The sequence below is a fragment of the Hippocampus zosterae genome, chromosome 18 (genome assembly GCF_025434085.1).
Source record: "Hippocampus zosterae strain Florida chromosome 18, ASM2543408v3, whole genome shotgun sequence".
Classification (NCBI taxonomy): Eukaryota; Metazoa; Chordata; class Actinopteri; order Syngnathiformes; family Syngnathidae; genus Hippocampus; species Hippocampus zosterae.
The window spans coordinates 10,349,655-10,366,648 of NC_067468.1; the positions used below are offsets into that span (position 1 = coordinate 10,349,655).

The following is a 16,994-nucleotide window of genomic DNA, read 5'->3' on the forward strand; positions in this document are numbered from 1 at the left end:
TTCATAATAATTTCAATTACCCCCCCCCCCCCCCCTCCACACACACGCACACAATGGACTATTCAATTTTAATGGTCCCAATTGTCAATAAGTGTAGCTGTGATATCATTTGAAATCAATCCCACTTTCTCCTTAATCTTCACTTCACCTTTACAGATGCAAATATTTAGAAAAGTCGTATCAATAATGATCTGGCACTAAGTCGAACACAAAATCTCGGCCAAGACAACAATATTCGGACCGGGACTAAATTGTGCACGTAATTTCAGATGAAGGTGGATCTTTATGTAGACGTTTGCAGTCAGTCATCGACTATCATGAAAGGCAGTAGTGTTTCCTGATACTCCCAACAGCGTCTTGAAGGTACAGTACTAACAAGGATGTCTTTATTTGAGTGAGGGCATGGAAGAAGAGCGGGGGCAAGAAACCTGCATGGAGGCTGTCAATTGCACCACACTGCCGCATACTTCTGTGTACTCCTTCACAACAAATCAACCACGAGGAAACTAACACGGTCAAAAAAAAATATTGAAGTTAGCTCTCGTACGTTCCTTTTCCCCTTATTTATTTAGCGATTACTGAACATTAGATATAACGGGAGAATTAAAAGAATACAGTTAGAATGGACGAAATTGTCATTTCAACGCCATGATCACGCCGTGGTCCGCGCTTTTACTTTGAAGGCAACATGCACGTTGTTTCCAGTGTTTGCCGACTTGATTAGGCAAGGCGGTGCCAACCAACGCGCGTTTACAGACACACTGCTGCCGGCACCTGGTGTCAGCGCAAAACCGGCAGAGGCTTCGGCAGGACTAGACCGTTCCACCCCGATGAGACATCACCTCCATCCGGACAGGAGTGGGCCAATCACCGCGACGGGTAAGATCTCCGGACGAATGAGTCACATTTTCCCTTCCATTGCATTGCATTTTGTGATAATCAGGACTCATGTGATCTATTTTGTTTTAGTTGACTAACTTGAGGATTTTTATTACCATAACTATGCTAACTTTTTTTATGCAATGGTTCAATGGTATGTGTGATCAGGATGATTTATTATTCACTCATATGACATTTTGATAAAATCGAAAAGAGGGACACTACCCTGAGATATCAGGCAATAAAATAATAATAATAAGCGCACCCAATGTGCTTGTTCGACTTCTACATAGTTGTTTGTCTCCATCCCTCACATTCAGCACCGTGAGGCTTTTTTTTTTTATATACCAGGAAAATTGTTCTAATCCTAATTAGCACATTCCATCACCAACAAGCAATCAATACAGACTGTATTTGAAGCCAGCTGGTGTAATTTTCGGAAAATGGAGATTATGGTATTGGAGGCTGCTCGGAGCTCACTTGACTTTCAACAAGAGGCAAACAGAGAAAGGCACCACTGGTTCAGTGCGAAAAATTGCCCCATTTGAGATCCACATATTATGTGTTTTAGTCAGGTGGCATTTGCGTTTCACAGATCGCATGACAGTGTAACCTGCCCCCTCGCAATACAAAAATGTGTTGTTGGATTGCTGCCTTTGTATTTGTGTACTTTCTGCGTCAAGTTAATTTACCTTATTGGATGAATGAAGTTCTCTACGGTGAAAATGAAGTATCTACTGTAGCCATCTTGTTGCCTAAATTTCAGCCTGAATTCTCATGAACCCCCACATCACTTACCGTGCCTTGTCTTTTAAAGCCACATACATTCAAAGTAACAGATACTCCAGTGTAGAATGTGAGGATGGCGGCCCCAAGTGAACAAAAATAATACGTTTGTTTTGATATTGTTTATTGCAATTTTTTTTCAATACTACTTAATTGATGGCATATTCGATAAAATATTAACTGAAAAAAATGAGCACACCCAAGCGGAAGCTGCTGTTGACCACATCACTCATCCGCCGCCCCCACTAAGCCCCGCCTTCTGAAAGCACATGCATGTACACAGACCATGCAATCTGATTTGCTCCCCATTTTATCCTTGAAAACGTGTATCGAATATTTTTTTGAGGTTTAAAAGCAATTTTAAAAAAAATCTGGGTCAAAAATACATTGAGGCACACAAAAGCCATCTGTGATTACAATTGCTGATGACCAATTGACAATCTCCTCCTGCCATCTTATCTCCATCTACAACATCTACCGCTGGCGCAACGGCCCATTTCCCGCTCAGTAGGGGGGCCGTTCACATTTCATCTGGTGCAATGTAGCTGCGAAATAATGCAACTCTTTCAGGAAGTGGTGGACCCACTTACAGGCAAGACACTTACTTGTTTGACTCGCCTAACACTTTGGCATCCCACCGCTTGCTTTAAAAATTGCATTCTACTACCTTGCAACGTCAATTTGAATTTGATTAATCGTTCCAGCCCTCGTACGGATACGAGCCCGTGTTTGTGTGCGCGGCACGCTTGTGTACGTTTTTGTTTGCGTGTGCACATCTTAAGTCTTTTTATGCGTTTCTGTGAGTTTTGTCAGTTTGTGCGTGTATTAAGAACCTTCCATCCAGATGGCCCGTTGACAGGAAGTTTCCGAGCCAAAGTGGGCCCCCTAATGAGCAGGGGTTGGGGGGGTTGGTGCAGCACCTGAGGGGACAGAGCACATCACATCAAAGAACGCCTTTTTTTCCCATTTCCCATCTTTCTCCCCATCATCATCCAATCCTCCTCTTCATCACTTAATACGGCACCTTTTGTGCTCATCATCCTCTCCTTACACCCCCGGCTGAGGTCTGTCCGTGTGATACTTAATCCAAGGAAGCAAGGGAGTGAGGGCAGACGACGCTCGCAGCACAAGTGGCTCGTCTCCCATTGCTCATTTGACATTCCTCAATGTAATACAAGTGTAAAAATAAGAACGCTAAATAAATAAAAGGGCACCAATGAAGTACTCCTGACCTGGATGACGGAAGCGTAAATGCAACGCTGCACAAAAGCTGCTGTCGGCCACTGCTCTCACATTCAATGTCACACGGCACCTCACCAACGCTATGGGGGGGGGGGCATTCTAAGAGCCTCACTATCTTATCTGGAGCTTGAGAGTGACAGGAAATGTTTGAAGGCAGACATGGGCCTCATCGTGTGACTCAGGAAAAAAAGGGGGCGCGAGGTTGTCTGAGGTTTAAAGGTTGAATGCCTGTGAACCTGGGGGTCGCATGTGAATTCTGCTGCGGGGGTGTGACTGTCAAGCACACGTTCATTCTTTCTTCTCCATCTTATCTCATATTTTATTAGCAACCAAACGTCACCTTGAAATATGCAGTAACTTAAAAGGAAAAAAAAAACGGAAAATATATTGATATAGCATTTAAAAATGGTACATGCTGTGTATGTCTTGGCCTCTAGGGGCAGTGTAGTACACACAAGGAGATATAGATATGCGTTAATATATAGAGAGCAGAAAAAGAAAGCGCAGTTGCCCTTTATTTGACACAGTTTGGGAACAAACTGAATACCGATTGGATCCCACCTACGTAGACTCAAACAAAACTCCGAACAAAAATATTTATTTCATAGAAAAACGCACCGACAAAGTATAAACCAAAATCGCTGGTCAAAAGAAACAGGAAAACGATACTTTAACAAAAAAACAAAACAAAAAAAAAAACGCTTGCAAAAAGGCAAGGCAAGTAACACCTAGAATCCAAACGAAACAACTTAACGTCCAATTTCACCAAAACATGAACAACATCAAAACACAAATACTTACAAAGCGGGAGACTAGATCAAGAGGGCTAGCAAACAACACTTGAGCCAATAGCAACAAAGTCCAACAAGAGACGAGAGATCTCTGCAGTCTTTAAATACTTACTGACTTACTGATGAACACATGAGCAGCAGGTGTGCACGCTGGAGGAAAGGCACTCCACCGCCACCTGCTGGAGACACATAAGAACAGGATCAGGATCATGACATTATTCACACATTTTTCAGACATGTGAGTAGGAATATATTACATGGATGTGTGTTAATGTGGCGGCATGGTGAACAACTGGTTCACATGTCGGCCTCACAGTGCAGAGGTGCAGGGTTCGATTCCGACCGCGATGTTCTCCCCTCCCAATACATTTGTATTTAAACATACAAATGTGAGTAATTCTTTCAGTTGTCCGTTTAGTTTTTTTTATAGAGACTGGATCCACTCTTAAAGCTCAGATGCAGCAATTTTTCACTGTGTGTGAAAATGCGTTTCAACGGAGCTACGTTCAACGTGGGCAGGACGTTGCAGCAGTAAGTGGGAGAGGAAGTGATTTGGGGAGGTTTGAAGGAGATTGCAGCCGTGTCTGAGGCGCTTTAAGTCATCTCAATTTATGAGGATGAAAGATGAACTGACGGGAGGGACTGCTGTCATGCGGCGTTTTTCTTTTTCGCAGCGTACGGAAAATGGCGAGTTTGCCTGCTTGTAAACGAGCTCCCCGCTGTGTTTACATGTGGCTTTTATAGCATCCCACCAGGATGCGTTGAATTTATGCTTGTTTGGAGATACAAGTAGCACTTATATTTGGAACACGTTAACATTCTGTGCACTTGGGATCACATGGTTCGCTATTTCGGACCAGGTGAAAAGTTGGCAAATAGCGATTGAAAACGCGCTTGTATATTTTTCCACATGCATATTGGTTGGAATTTTTTTTTTTGGGGGGGGGAATGCTAACTTTATTTCACACAGTCATAATTAGCCGACGAATCGACTTTACTCCTCCACAATGACAAGTCACAGTGTGACACACAAGTCACTAAACGCGAAACATTGCAGCTCCGCTTACCGTGTGGCTTTGACATGATAGTTGCACCCGTGGCAGATGTGCCCGTTTCTGTACGATGGTGTGTTGGACAGCCTTGAAAGTGGCTTTGAATCTTCACACAGATTAGCTCAACAGAGGAAAGTTTCAGAAATAGGCTGATGACAAAATATTTGGTTGTTTAATTTCACATTCAAGCAGTCATTTCAGAACCCCAACTATTTGTTCAAAAGCCTTAAAAAATGAATAAAGTAAATTTCTCTATGTCCCCTTTACGCAATTTGCAGAGTAACTTGCTAACAATATTTTGCCAGAGCAATAAGAGTCAAATCTATCTCATGGATAGCAGTATTTGATGAATACCTCTCTTGCACAGTATCACGCAAAACTTGAATACTGTATTGGCTGATTGGAGAAACGCAAGCAGCGACACGACGGCGTGCTTTTGCACCAGCAATAAAATTGAAATGCAATGATTGAGTCCTGTTGAGTGAGCATGTGTGTGTGGTAGTAGCAGCCATGCGTTCTCAAGTAACCTGGGCTGAATCAGCTTATTCATTCCCCCCTGGGGAGTGCCTGGCTTTTGCCTGGAAATGTGCACCAGGTGACCAATACTTTGCTCGAGCGACTCAAGGCCTTGATTTTTCAAAAGGACGCTTTCGTGAGTTTACGTACACAAACCGAGCAGTGATCCTGAGAGTGAAAACATCAAGTTTGGTTACGAGAACCTTCAAAATCAGAAAGCATGGTGCCATATAGGAAGTGATGTGATTATCAAACACACTCCTGTAGTAGTTTAACTGAAATATGCGTTGCACCGTGTTGCTCAGCAGTCCCCAACCTTTTTTTGCAACTCGGACCGGGTTTCGCATGAATCAATATTTTTTTACAGACCAGCAGTCTCATCTTGGGAGAAAATGAAACCCTGTGTGTGACGCGTTGACTTTGTATTTCTGTTTTGGTTACACCGTTGCTGAAATTTTTACTTCAAAAAGACAGTTTTAAAATGTACTCAAGATATTAAATTGTTTATTTTTCGGGGGGCAGTTTTGAGGACTTGAAACCACTGCTGTTTGCCACATCTGAGCGACTAAAAATGACCAAAACAGACACACATGCTAACATTAGCGCAACGTACCGTTTTCCCATTGCCGTCCTGCGTGGTTTTCGCAGCTTTGGGTCGCAACATTTTTTTATGTGACACCTCTCCAACCCAAGCTGAGTAGAGCCTGAGCCACTAATGTTACAAATTGTGCTTTTTATTTATTTTATTGGGACAGTGCACATTAATCAACACAAAAATGTGCCGGACCTAGCATAAATGCTAGTTTTCAGCCGTGGTCCCAAGACAGGTTTCTTTACATAAACAAAACACAAACAGTCAACATAAAATAACAAAATAATATAACGCAACACAATAAAAAAAAAAAACGGGCAGTTTTTGCTTCGGCTCAATCATATTTACTCCATTGGCGCAAAAAAATAAAAATGACTGGTTACACTCAGTAGACAAGTGATGATTGCTCTCAGGGACAGCGCTTACTACTGTGGACATCTTATCATGTAATCAGGTTACAGGGTACATGAAAGGGTTAAAAATAAAATGTTTGCAATTTAAAGGCTGATACACGGCAGCAGACAATTCCTGCCGCACCGCATTTCCTAAAGTCCAGCCCCCCCCCCTACCCACTCCTCAAACATTCTCCCAAGTATTCAGCGGAGGTCTAACAGGAGAGGCGCCTTGCCGGAGCACAGTCCAGTATTCACTCGCACCATAGACTAATGCTTTCACAGGGCGGCACTGTCAAAGGGGCGACTGTGTGTCGGGCGCGTCGAGGCCGAGTGCCATGCACAGAGATACATTGAAAGATATGTACAGTAACTCAAACAAGCTGTCAATCACCCCCCCCCCCCACACTCTCCAAAATGTATATTCCCACTCACTTCATGGGTTTCTCTATCTTTAATTCATAGCTATATTGGTTTGTGATCACATGATGATTCCACATTATTTACCTTTTTGGGTTTGGGGCTTTTTTTTTAAAAAATAACGTGAAGCGCCGTCATTGGTTTATGGTTCAGGGATTCATTCTGTATGAGTATTTTTAACCCTTTCGGGGACAGCGGTTACGACAGTGGACAGATTATCATGTAATCGAGTTACAGGGTGCATGAAAGGGTTAAAAAAATGCCTGGCTTCCTAAATGTATTCGTTATTTCTTCTGTTTTGATGATCTATTGCAAAGTAGGTCAACTGCTTTTCCGTGTGGCGTTATACCCATCAAAAATGCTTGAAAGGGCTCTTAATTGGTTTTCTACACGGGCATCCATCCAATATTGAATAATTCAAATGCCGCCTGTTAGAAAAAACATGGAAAAAGCACAAAGAGGTGGATACTCCAATTCTTGTGAAAAGAGCCATTGTGTCTTAAAAGTCGGAGATAAAGTGTACTTTTGTGTAACTGACCCACTTACTTCTCTCACTCATGTGACATTTTTCTCCGCCATCCGGCGCACTGGCGGGGAATACTTTGGTCTGGTTGCGAGAAAACTTTCATGTCAAAGAGTGTGCCCAGTGTGCTCTCCTCATTTGACACAACTTTGCTGCGGGAGAGAATACGAAACGGTTATTTTGTGTGTTCGGTGATGTCACCGCCGCATGCGCCACATGCACAGATCTGCTGCTTCCAAGGAGTGAAAAGACTTTTCTGACCGTCTTTTCTCCATTCTCACAGCATCCGGAGACGACGACAGCGGCGGCGGCTGCGCTATCCCCGGGGATCACCAGACGTTCCCTGAATCATCTCAGTGGAGGAAAAGGGCAGTGCACATGAGTCACCTCGCGTAATAAATGATGTAACGGCGTCTCGGTCTTCCAGCAGACCATGGCGCTAAGTGGACTAACAGAGTGGGGAAAAAATGCTTTCTCACGAACATTCTAGCTTCATTTATTGACTTTGCCGAGGACCGAAGCCGATGTCAAGCGACGGTGCCATGAAGTGACCTCACACTGATAAGTGGCACGGCCATGGAACCTAATCGGACGCTTATCGTTGTGTGTGAGGTTACGTGATCGTTCCGGACGGCAGTTTGAACGGGAGAGGCGACTGATTTTGATGCGAGACGGAGCCATGTTGCGGCGTGGACTCCTGGCCTGGGTGTCCCGCATGGGTGCTGTGCTAGTCCTTCTGTGTTGCTCCTTGTCACTCCTCTACGTGATGACCTGCAGTCCCCTGCACTCGGACAACCCGCCGCTCAGTCGCGCCTTACCGCACGCCGGTTCCAATCAGGTCAGCCTGGGTGGTACAAGGCCCGGGGTGGCGGCAGGCATGGCTGGAACTGGGCGAGCTGCCCAAAGCGGGCGACCACCGGTGGTCCATTCCTACCAGGCGCTACTGCAGGAGCGCGAAGAGCAACACCGGCTGCACATCACCTCCCTGAAGAAACAGATAGCTCAGCTCAAAGAGGCGTTGCAGGAGCGGAGCCAGCAGCTCAAAGGTGTGCAGGACAGCCTGAAGAGGGCCACCGCTGGGGGCCCGGCAGAGGGGCGCGGATCGCAGGCGGGCGACCTCGGGGATGCGCCCGGAGCCAAAAGCCAGCAGGCGGACCTCCAGGACTTCCTGAGGAGCCAGCTCTCCAAAGCCGAGGTGACGGGCGGGGTCAGGCTACCTAGCGAGTACGCGCTGGTGCCCTTTGAGAGCTTCACCCTGCACAAAGTCTACCAGCTGGAGATGGGCCTAACGCGTCACCCCGAGGAGAAACCCGTGAGGAGGGATAAGCGGGACGATCTTGGGGAGGTGCTGGAATTCGCCCTGCATAGCCTCAACACACCGCCTGGCCAGCTGGATGGCAAAAGTAGCAAAGTCTACTCGCCGTCTGACTTTATAGAAGGTGAGAACACGAGAAAAGACACTGGAGCTCTTGTTTGTGAGTGATATTGAGGTAGAATTTGATTCTGCTCAATACGCTGGAACCTGCTTGGTAGCTAACTGAGAGAACTTTAAAAAGAAAAAAGATGCATGTTGTTGTGTGTGATTACTTGGAAAGTCAGGAACAAGTGTGTGCATGTGGATGTGTTGTTGTTGTTCATCAGGATATCCTAGTGAGCTGTCCTGCTTTGACCACAACGACAGGAAATGGACGCAGCTGTTCCTCACTCACAAGTGGGAGCATCTCACGTCTAGTCTATCTTTGGAAGATCGCCAGCCCCTTTTTGCCTATAAAATCGGGCATTTTTACTCTTCTGTATGAGTGGGATGGGGATGCGGGTGGGGGTGTAGAATGGGGGAGGGGACAAGTTGGCCTGCCAAATTTTAGCTGTGTAAGAGAGGTGTCGAAAGCATTTGTCGCTGTCAAAAGCCCCTTTCACAGATTTAGCTAAATTAGCTTTTCGGAGCCGTAATAGCAACATTTATCCACCTTTCTTTTGACTTCGGGATACTGATTGCACAAATTATTATTATTTTTTTTAAATGAAAGCTTATCGCAACATCCCCGCAGGGAAATTAAGCCCTGCGATGCAGGAAGCCGATGAGTTTTGGGTGGTTATCAGACTGCATCTTAGCTCTTTGAAGAGCGCGTTCCAGTTCATTAGCGCCTTTTCTTCCCGGCTATTTTACTTCATCTGTAGTCGCTGTTCCTGTTTGGTTTATTTATCCCCCCCGACCCCCCCCCCCCAGTGTTGACCTCGGCTTTAATTTGCAAGTCAAGTGTGGTAATTTACAAGTTGTTTAAAAACAAGCTGACGTAAGGCCCACAAAACAACACAGAATTAGCATGGGTGCCAAATAGCCTAGCATGTGTTGGGGTGGCGTTTGTTTCGTGTTAGCATGGATATACGGTACTTTAAACGTTTCAGTGAATAGAAATGCTGAGGTCATTCATATTTTTTTCAATTCACTGTGTCAATTGTGTGTTTGCTTTCCCCGCGCATATCAGGCATCACGCGCACAGAGAAGGACAAAGGGACAGTGTACGAGCTGACCTTCCACGGCGATTCCAGTCGGGAATTCCGCCGCCTGGTGCTCTTCCGGCCCTTTGGACCGCTGATGAAGGTGAAGAGCGAGCGGGTGGACACGGCCGACGTGCTCATCAACATCGTGGTGCCGCTGTCCCGACGAACCGACAAGTTCAAGCAATTCATGCACAACTTCAGGTGAGTGCCCGATAGTGATTAAACCAACAAGGGAATTAATTTAACATAGCCGCTTAATTATTTTGTTGCTGCTAGGCATAAAATCCCAACATAAACTGGGACAGATTCAAAGATGGCAGACAACAGAAGGGATTAATTTGCTAATGAGCACCTCTGGGCTAATATGCGAAACTCCAATGCTAATTTAAACGACAGCATTTTAGCATAGTGTTCTCCAGCTATATCGTGAGTAATCGTTTGTACCCCTTTGCATAGCAGATCGTTTTTTTGTTGTTGTTGTTGTTTTTTTCCATGTCAGGGGCACTTATTATATTCCTCCAACAGTCATCAAGCTGAGATACTTAATTCTGTTTGGTGGTCTGTCTGGATTAAAACCCACCGTTATGTCCTTCTCTCCTGGAAAGTGTCTGATTTATGGCAACGGGTGTTGTTGCTCATCGCTATTTTTTTTCCCTGGTAAATCCTGCTTAGTTCAAGCCTGTTTAAATGCCTCCTGGGAGGCACAAAAGTTGATCTACAGCGGCACAGCACGGCACTTACTGACTGGAAAGAACCACTGAGCCAACAAATTAGCCTCATTCATTTTGAACGGGCGCGCGTGTGTGTGTGTGTGTGTTCATGTAAGCAAATAATCGCACGGCTAAGATATGCATTTAGCAGCGATAATAATTGCAGGGTTTTTTTCCGGCGCCTATCTCCTCTGCCGAAAATCAATTTCCTTTCCAATCACGTTGGCAGCGTTGCGATAGGAGTCGCTCACCAAAAAAAAAAGCATTGGTCGCGGCCTGAACAAACGTATCATTCATGACATTTTTCAAAGCCTATTTGAGCTAATCCGATTGGAATTTGTGACAATTTGCTTGGTTTGATAAGCACAATCACATGCGCTTATTTGTACTGCTAAAGTATGTTGATGAGGACATAGTTGAAGAGCTTCATGTCATTTTTTAAAACAATTTCCTGCAGTGATTTAACATTTTTATTAAAACATCATTTTCCGCACTGTCCCGAGAGTTTGGTGCTTTCAACAGTTTGGTGCCAGAAAGCAACAGAAGCCAATAAAAAGCCTTTATCTATTTATGACCATCAATTAAACAGTGAACTATTTTATTTTCTAAAAAATAAATTAACCACTGTATCATTATGACAGTTTTTATTGAATGGTATTTGTACAGCACATTGCGTATGATTCTCTTCAGGGTGATGAATAAAAATGTTTCTCTTTTTTATGTAATTTAATCATATTCAATGAATTTGAGAAATACATTTTTTTTCCACATTTGAACTTTTAAGGTTTTTTTTTTTTTACTGTGGTTTTGACAGTGTTACGGTTCTCAAAATTAGGTTTTTTAACAAAAATCACAAAGAGTTTCAATTTAGGGATTCAATTTCGAGCTATGGTTTGAGAGTATTGTCTAAAATTCAGGTATTAAATTGCGGTTTCAAGTCAGGGTTTCGAGTTTCACATGAGGGTTTTCAGCCATGGTTAGGTTTCCATTTTGTTTTAAATCACATCCTGCGACCTGTTGGTTAGCGCACTACAGTTCAAATTTTTCATTTTTGCTCATTTGTTTGTGTGTATCTGTGTCGTTATGCACGCGTGTGTCCAGGGACGTCTGCGTGCGCCAGGACGGCCGCGTCCACCTCACGGTGGTCTATTTCGGGAAGGAGGAGGTGAGCGAGGTGCATCGCATTCTGGAGAACACATCCAGGTGAGTCAAGAAATCAGCATTCTATCTGTCACATCTACGTATCGATCGATCGATAGCTAGCTATCTCACCGTCTAGGGTGCGTTGGGAAATAGGCTCAGAGCACACACTGGTTCACTACGACAGCCCCCAGCTATCTACCTATTGAACTCTCTATCTAACTACCTACCTTTTGTGTTCATATTGCATTTAATTGAAAGATGTTTGTTGTTTTTTTTGTTCTCTTTCTTCTTTCTACATACATTCTTGCTGCTGGAGGCTGTAAATTTCCCCAGTGTGGGACGAATAAAAGATATCTTATCTTACCTGTTTAGCTAACTATTTAGCGATCTACCTACATGGCAAGCTATTTAGCTAGCTATTTAGCTATATACCTATGTAGCTAGCTATTTAGCTAGCTATTTAGCTCTGTTCAAGCTGTCTTACTAGGTAGCTATCTAGCTCTCTATCAAGCGATCCCATTCTAACTGAATCGAGGGGGTTTTGGTTGCTATGGTGATGCAAGTGGTTCAGCATCCCTCATAGGTTTAAATGTTTGGCCTCAAGTCCGCTGCCACCAAGCGTTTCTTCTTGGTCTCCTTGCCAGGGAGAGGATGGAAATGAAAGTGACTAGGGATGTTCAAGAGACTGGCGGAGGAAGGGATTTATGATTGAAAGAATGAAAGCTGAAGTTAAGCGAAGATGCAGGCTGCACACATTGAATTAGAATAAAGTACTGTAATCTACCGGGTTTCAAATTAAGGTTTGAAAATTGGGCGTCGAGATAGGGTTGGGGGTTGAAAGTGGTTAAGAGTTTCAAGTTGGGGTTTGCTGGCACAGAACGGAAATGGAAGAAACAGCTTGGAAAGGATCATCTTCACGCAAGCTTTTTATTTATTATGCTGTCTGTCTTCTTATTCAAGTGGAATTGGCTTGCGAGGCTCTTAAAAGACTTGCGAGGAAGCAAAGGGATCACGCAAAGCTCCCAAAATGAATAACAAACTGTCAGTCACACCAATCTGAATTTCCGTCTTAGTTTGGGACAATGAAAGGATTCCTCCACGGGTGCCAGCTACTATGCTATCCCAAATATGCGCCGTGACGGAGAGGTACTGGCTGCAAGTCGGCACATGCCAGAACACACAACGACAACACAAACAGGATTTCAGCGTATGGTTTCAAGACGAGGTTAAAATTTTGAGCCAGATTTTTTTTTTGGGTGGAGTGAGTAAGGTTTAAAAATAGGGATTTAAATTAGGGTCTCAAGAAGATGGTGTTAGATTTTCAAATAAGGGTTCCAAGTAATACTCCAAGTTTGGCTTTCAAGATTGAGTTAGGGTTTTAAACAGGGATTAAGATCTCAAATTGGACTGAAGACGACACTAGATTTTTGTCTTTTTATGGCCATGAGCAGCGCAGTTCCTAGAACCCATTTCCACGGTTTCACCAGAGGCCCAACAAAAGTGGGGGGTCCGTCTCTCATTCTCTGTGTGAGCTCAGCGTTAGTCACTCACCGCATCAATGAGATTTGGCCCCCCGAGGCTACATCACAGCTGTCACAGCTGTTGACGCTTTCCCCAGCGATTTGAGCGATTTCGCCATCGTCGCCTCGAGTGAGATTCCCGTCTGCTGCAGCGTCAACTGTGGGAACTCTTTTTGAGTTTTGACCCAGAGCTGTTATTCAAATTCCTCGCTAAAACGATTACTTAAAATTACGGTTAGTTTCGAATATATGTGACTTGGGTAAAAGTCGCCCTTCAAATAATAACTAGAGTAAAAAAAATATCCAATATGAACGCTAGTCAAGTACAGAGTGACCGGTGAGTGAATTCCAACGAACATAATCGAGATAGCTGCCAAGGAGAATCCAAAACCGTGTCAATGACGAAGGCTGATGTTTCCATCAGAACTTCTCTAAACCGCCCACTCGTTTCCGATCACCTCCTGCAGGGAGGTCAACTTCAAAAACTACACTCTCCTGCAGCTGGATGAGGAGTTCTCCCGAGGTCGGGGTCTGGACGTCGGGGCTCGAGCGTGGAAGGGGGGCAACGTGCTGCTCTTCTTCTGCGATGTAGATATCTACTTCACTGCCGACTTCCTTGGATCTTGCAGACTCAACACTCAGTCCGGTAAGTTCTATGTTCACGTTTGTCTAAGAGCTACATATTTATCTGTGAACTACCTTGGTAAATCATAAACCTTTGCGATTTGAAATTTGCTTTCTCACTGTCTTCATGCGTCACGCTTTTACTCTCCATTTCTCCCATTACAGGTAAAAAGGTTTTCTACCCGGTGTTATTCAGCCAGTACAACCCCAAACTGATTTACGGCAGTCCCGAACACATCCCGCCAGTAGAGCAACAGCTGGTAAAACCTACCCATAAAGTTAAAAAAAAATAAAAATAAAAAAATCCCTCTTACGCCACCGGGGAATAAGCTTGAGTCACGGCCTTAAAGGTATCTCCCCTGTGGTCTTTATGGCTTACTTCTTCTCAGGTGATGAAGAAAGACACGGGCTTCTGGAGAGATTTCGGATTCGGTATGACCTGCCAGTACCGCTCGGACTTCATCAACATAGGTAATGATCAAAGGGTCCGCAGGCAACTGTCTCCTTCGGGATGTCTGACATCTCTGGTAAAAACAAAAGACTTCCTGGCAAGTGTGCAGATTCGGTGTTCATGCCGTGCGAACATTTTGAACGTCTGTTGTTCGGTTACCGGACACGTGAGGTTTTATTTCTTGACGCTGCATCGCACTGTCGACCGCCTAGGTTAGCATAATGCTAATGCTAGCCTTGCGTCAAGATCAATTTGCATCTATTCAGCTTCATGAATGGAGTCAGGCTGCGGTGAAAGCCTTATTTTATTTTGTTTAGCCGCACAAAATATGAGCATTTTGACTTGAGAGAGATATCGCAATAATTTTCTTGTTGCCAAACCCCTCACTACAGTCAATTAAATAGTTGAATAAAGCATTATTTTTGACTTCTTTATATGGTTTCAGTCATTACGGCCCTCCAAGGGAAAAGGTAACTACAATGTGGGCTGCGACAAAAATGAGTTTGACACCCCTGCTCTGTAGTGTACGTCTATGGGAGAAATCCAAAATACTGTACTATCGCAACTGCTTAGAATTCATTTTTTTTCGAAGGTTGAAGTGGGCATGAGTAGAGATGTTAATTTTGATAGCGAACGGGCAGCTTTCCTGACATTTGCTAACATTAAGCTTTTTTACATTGACCGATTTTTTAGACTGCCCCCGACTATGAATGAACGCATTCTTGTCTTCCCGGCAGGAGGTTTCGACATCGACATCAAGGGCTGGGGTGGCGAGGACGTACACTTGTATCGCAAGTACCTGCGCAGCAACCTTCTGGTGGTGCGGGCTCCGTCGCGCGGCCTCTTCCACCTGTGGCATGAGAAGCACTGCGCCGACGAGCTGGCGCCCGAACAGTACCGCATGTGTATGCAATCCAAGGCCATGAACGAGGCGTCGCACGGCCAGCTGGGCATGCTCTTCTTCCGCAAAGACATTGACGCGCACCTACGCAAGCAGAAGACGCAGCAACTACTACAGAACGCCAAAAAGACATGAAATCAACGAAGTAGCGCAAGACTGGACAATCGACGTTTCTGTTCATTTGTGGGGAAGCAGAGACGCCTACAGGAGGGGAAGTGAACAGCAGTTTTTAAAAAAATAATTATATTTTAACGATGTAAAAAACGTTTTTATTTTGCTTTGATATGAATATATTTTTTAATTCCATTTTTAATTTTTTATGATTGTGTCGCAACCTTCAAGCATTAAATGTTTAAAAGACATTTCTTTCTTTTGTGTATATAACTTGGCAACAAGTGATATATAATCATATAATCATCCCAACCTGTATTTATGTGTAATATGTTGTAAATAGTGTACAATTATTACAATTCTCCTTTTATTTAACCGCAGCAACAGTTTAACATTCAAGGAAGAAAACTCGCTGTTACATGTTCTATTGTAATTATCTGTATTCTTTTACGAATATATCGACGTTGACTCAAACAACGCTGCCCAAATTGAGGCTCAGCATTAAGCTATTTTATTAATCATATTTGTATATAAAGTCATAACTGGTTTATATACAGTATATATCCATATGATGCTTGAACCTAATGGATTTTAGTATTTTTGCATTACGTGAAAGAATCAAAATATTTGGGGGACCCTGACTTAAAGAATTCTGGCATTTAAAAAAAAAGATAATTTCAAGCAGTTCTCAGGCGTCTTAAAAACATGCAACATGTAGTGGTTATGAGAAACATCCTATTCAGTGCATCCAGCAACATTCATTGCAGCTCTGCTTACCTATTGGCTTTGATGTGACAGCAGGAGCTTCACGCCCTTGGGTGTGTGTGGGTGTTTGAGCTGTGGCTTGAAAATGGCACTGGATCTTCCCCAAGTTTATGTATTATGATTCCATCCTTCGGTGCCCATTGATGTTCTGTTGCTCCTTCTGGTGTGCGGCCTTTAAAGGTAATACAATCATATTATGCAAAAGTCAATTTTATTATGCCGAAGTCAATTTTCCATCTAGTATGTCTTAAAAAACTGTTTAGAAGTACCTGAATTAGCCTTTTGGTGGTCCAAAATTTTCTGTATTCAAATTTAATGTAACTCTTGTAATTTTTTGGGGGGTGGGGAGGTGTCAAGCTCAAAATGAGAATCAGGCTGTTCAACTCCTGTTTCGAACGGTGACTTTGTCTGCACATGAAATATAATATTTGACGCATCTTTTGTCTTTGTCTATGCACTTGTACTTTACTTTCATGTCATATTTATTCTTCCGTTCATTAAGTTGGGCATAAATAAAGTGCCCAATCGTCAACTGCAATGTCTGTGATGCAATTGCAATACTTGACCAAAGATATGAACAATTTTCACGTTATTCTTGCAACTATCAATGGAAGTTTCAAGTTTTTTTGTTAATGTATATGTGAATTACTGAACTTTAATAAAAACATACAGAATCTGTTCATTTCTTATCGTTGTCTTTGTTTCTTTTTAATGGTTTTTTCCCCAATCAATCCATGACTTTCCTCAAATCATATTATGTATACATACACTTTTATATCATATTATAAGCTTTTTCTATCTCTGATTGGAAACTGCCAGAAAGCGACCAACGTGTCTTTGACAGTGGCAATTGTAACCCTCCCTCTTCAACACAAGATGTCGACACTGATTCGACAACTGCGCAGAACTGACTTCAATTACTGTCAAATTCAAAGCGAGATAAACGTTGGAAAGTACATAGTTCCGCTATTTGCATAGCACACACTCTAGTACGAGTTTCACAGTTCCAGCATTTGCACATGATACAACCCTCCAGTACAAGACTTAAAACATACACAGAATTACCATGAGTGC

At 43.5% G+C, this 16,994-nt stretch overlaps 2 protein-coding genes and 1 long non-coding RNA gene across 6 annotated transcripts in view; 1 reads left to right on the top strand and 2 right to left on the bottom strand.

Annotated features, from left to right (window-relative positions):
• Positions 1 to 7,345, bottom strand: part of amacr (alpha-methylacyl-CoA racemase) — a 35,587-nt gene extending 28,242 nt beyond the window's left edge. Inside the window, exons 1-3 of one of the 2 annotated variants that reach the window (XM_052050804.1) lie at positions 7,217 to 7,345; positions 3,819 to 3,877; positions 2,499 to 2,585 (exon numbers count right to left, since the gene is read on the bottom strand). The gene's annotated coding sequence lies outside the window, so the exon portion shown is untranslated. Of the gene's footprint in view, positions 1 to 2,498; positions 2,586 to 3,708; positions 3,878 to 7,216 lie in introns of both variants that reach the window. The other variant, XM_052050803.1, reaches the window with a different exon arrangement.
• csgalnact1a (chondroitin sulfate N-acetylgalactosaminyltransferase 1a) lies at positions 767 to 16,605 on the top strand. 3 transcript variants are annotated; one of them, XM_052050680.1, is made up of 8 exons: positions 767 to 879; positions 7,477 to 8,632; positions 9,680 to 9,896; positions 11,507 to 11,608; positions 13,536 to 13,714; positions 13,858 to 13,952; positions 14,082 to 14,163; positions 14,881 to 16,605. In XM_052050680.1, the coding sequence occupies exons 2-8, from the start codon at positions 7,858 to 7,860 to the stop codon at positions 15,177 to 15,179; spliced, it is 1,749 nt and encodes a 582-aa protein (XP_051906640.1). In that variant the 5' UTR covers positions 767 to 879; positions 7,477 to 7,857; the 3' UTR covers positions 15,180 to 16,605. The 3 variants fall into 3 exon arrangements, with proteins under 3 accessions (XP_051906640.1, XP_051906639.1, XP_051906641.1); XM_052050679.1 differs by lacking the exon at positions 767 to 879 and having other exon boundaries at positions 7,340 to 8,632; XM_052050681.1 differs by lacking the exons at positions 767 to 879; positions 13,858 to 13,952 and having other exon boundaries at positions 7,340 to 8,632; positions 14,881 to 15,142.
• Positions 11,326 to 12,494, bottom strand: LOC127591153 (uncharacterized). The gene is made up of 2 exons (XR_007959825.1): positions 11,913 to 12,494; positions 11,326 to 11,775 (listed from the first exon to the last, which is right to left on the bottom strand). It is a non-coding gene; the product is annotated as an uncharacterized LOC127591153 (long non-coding RNA).
• Positions 16,606 to 16,994: the final 389 nt, after the last annotated feature.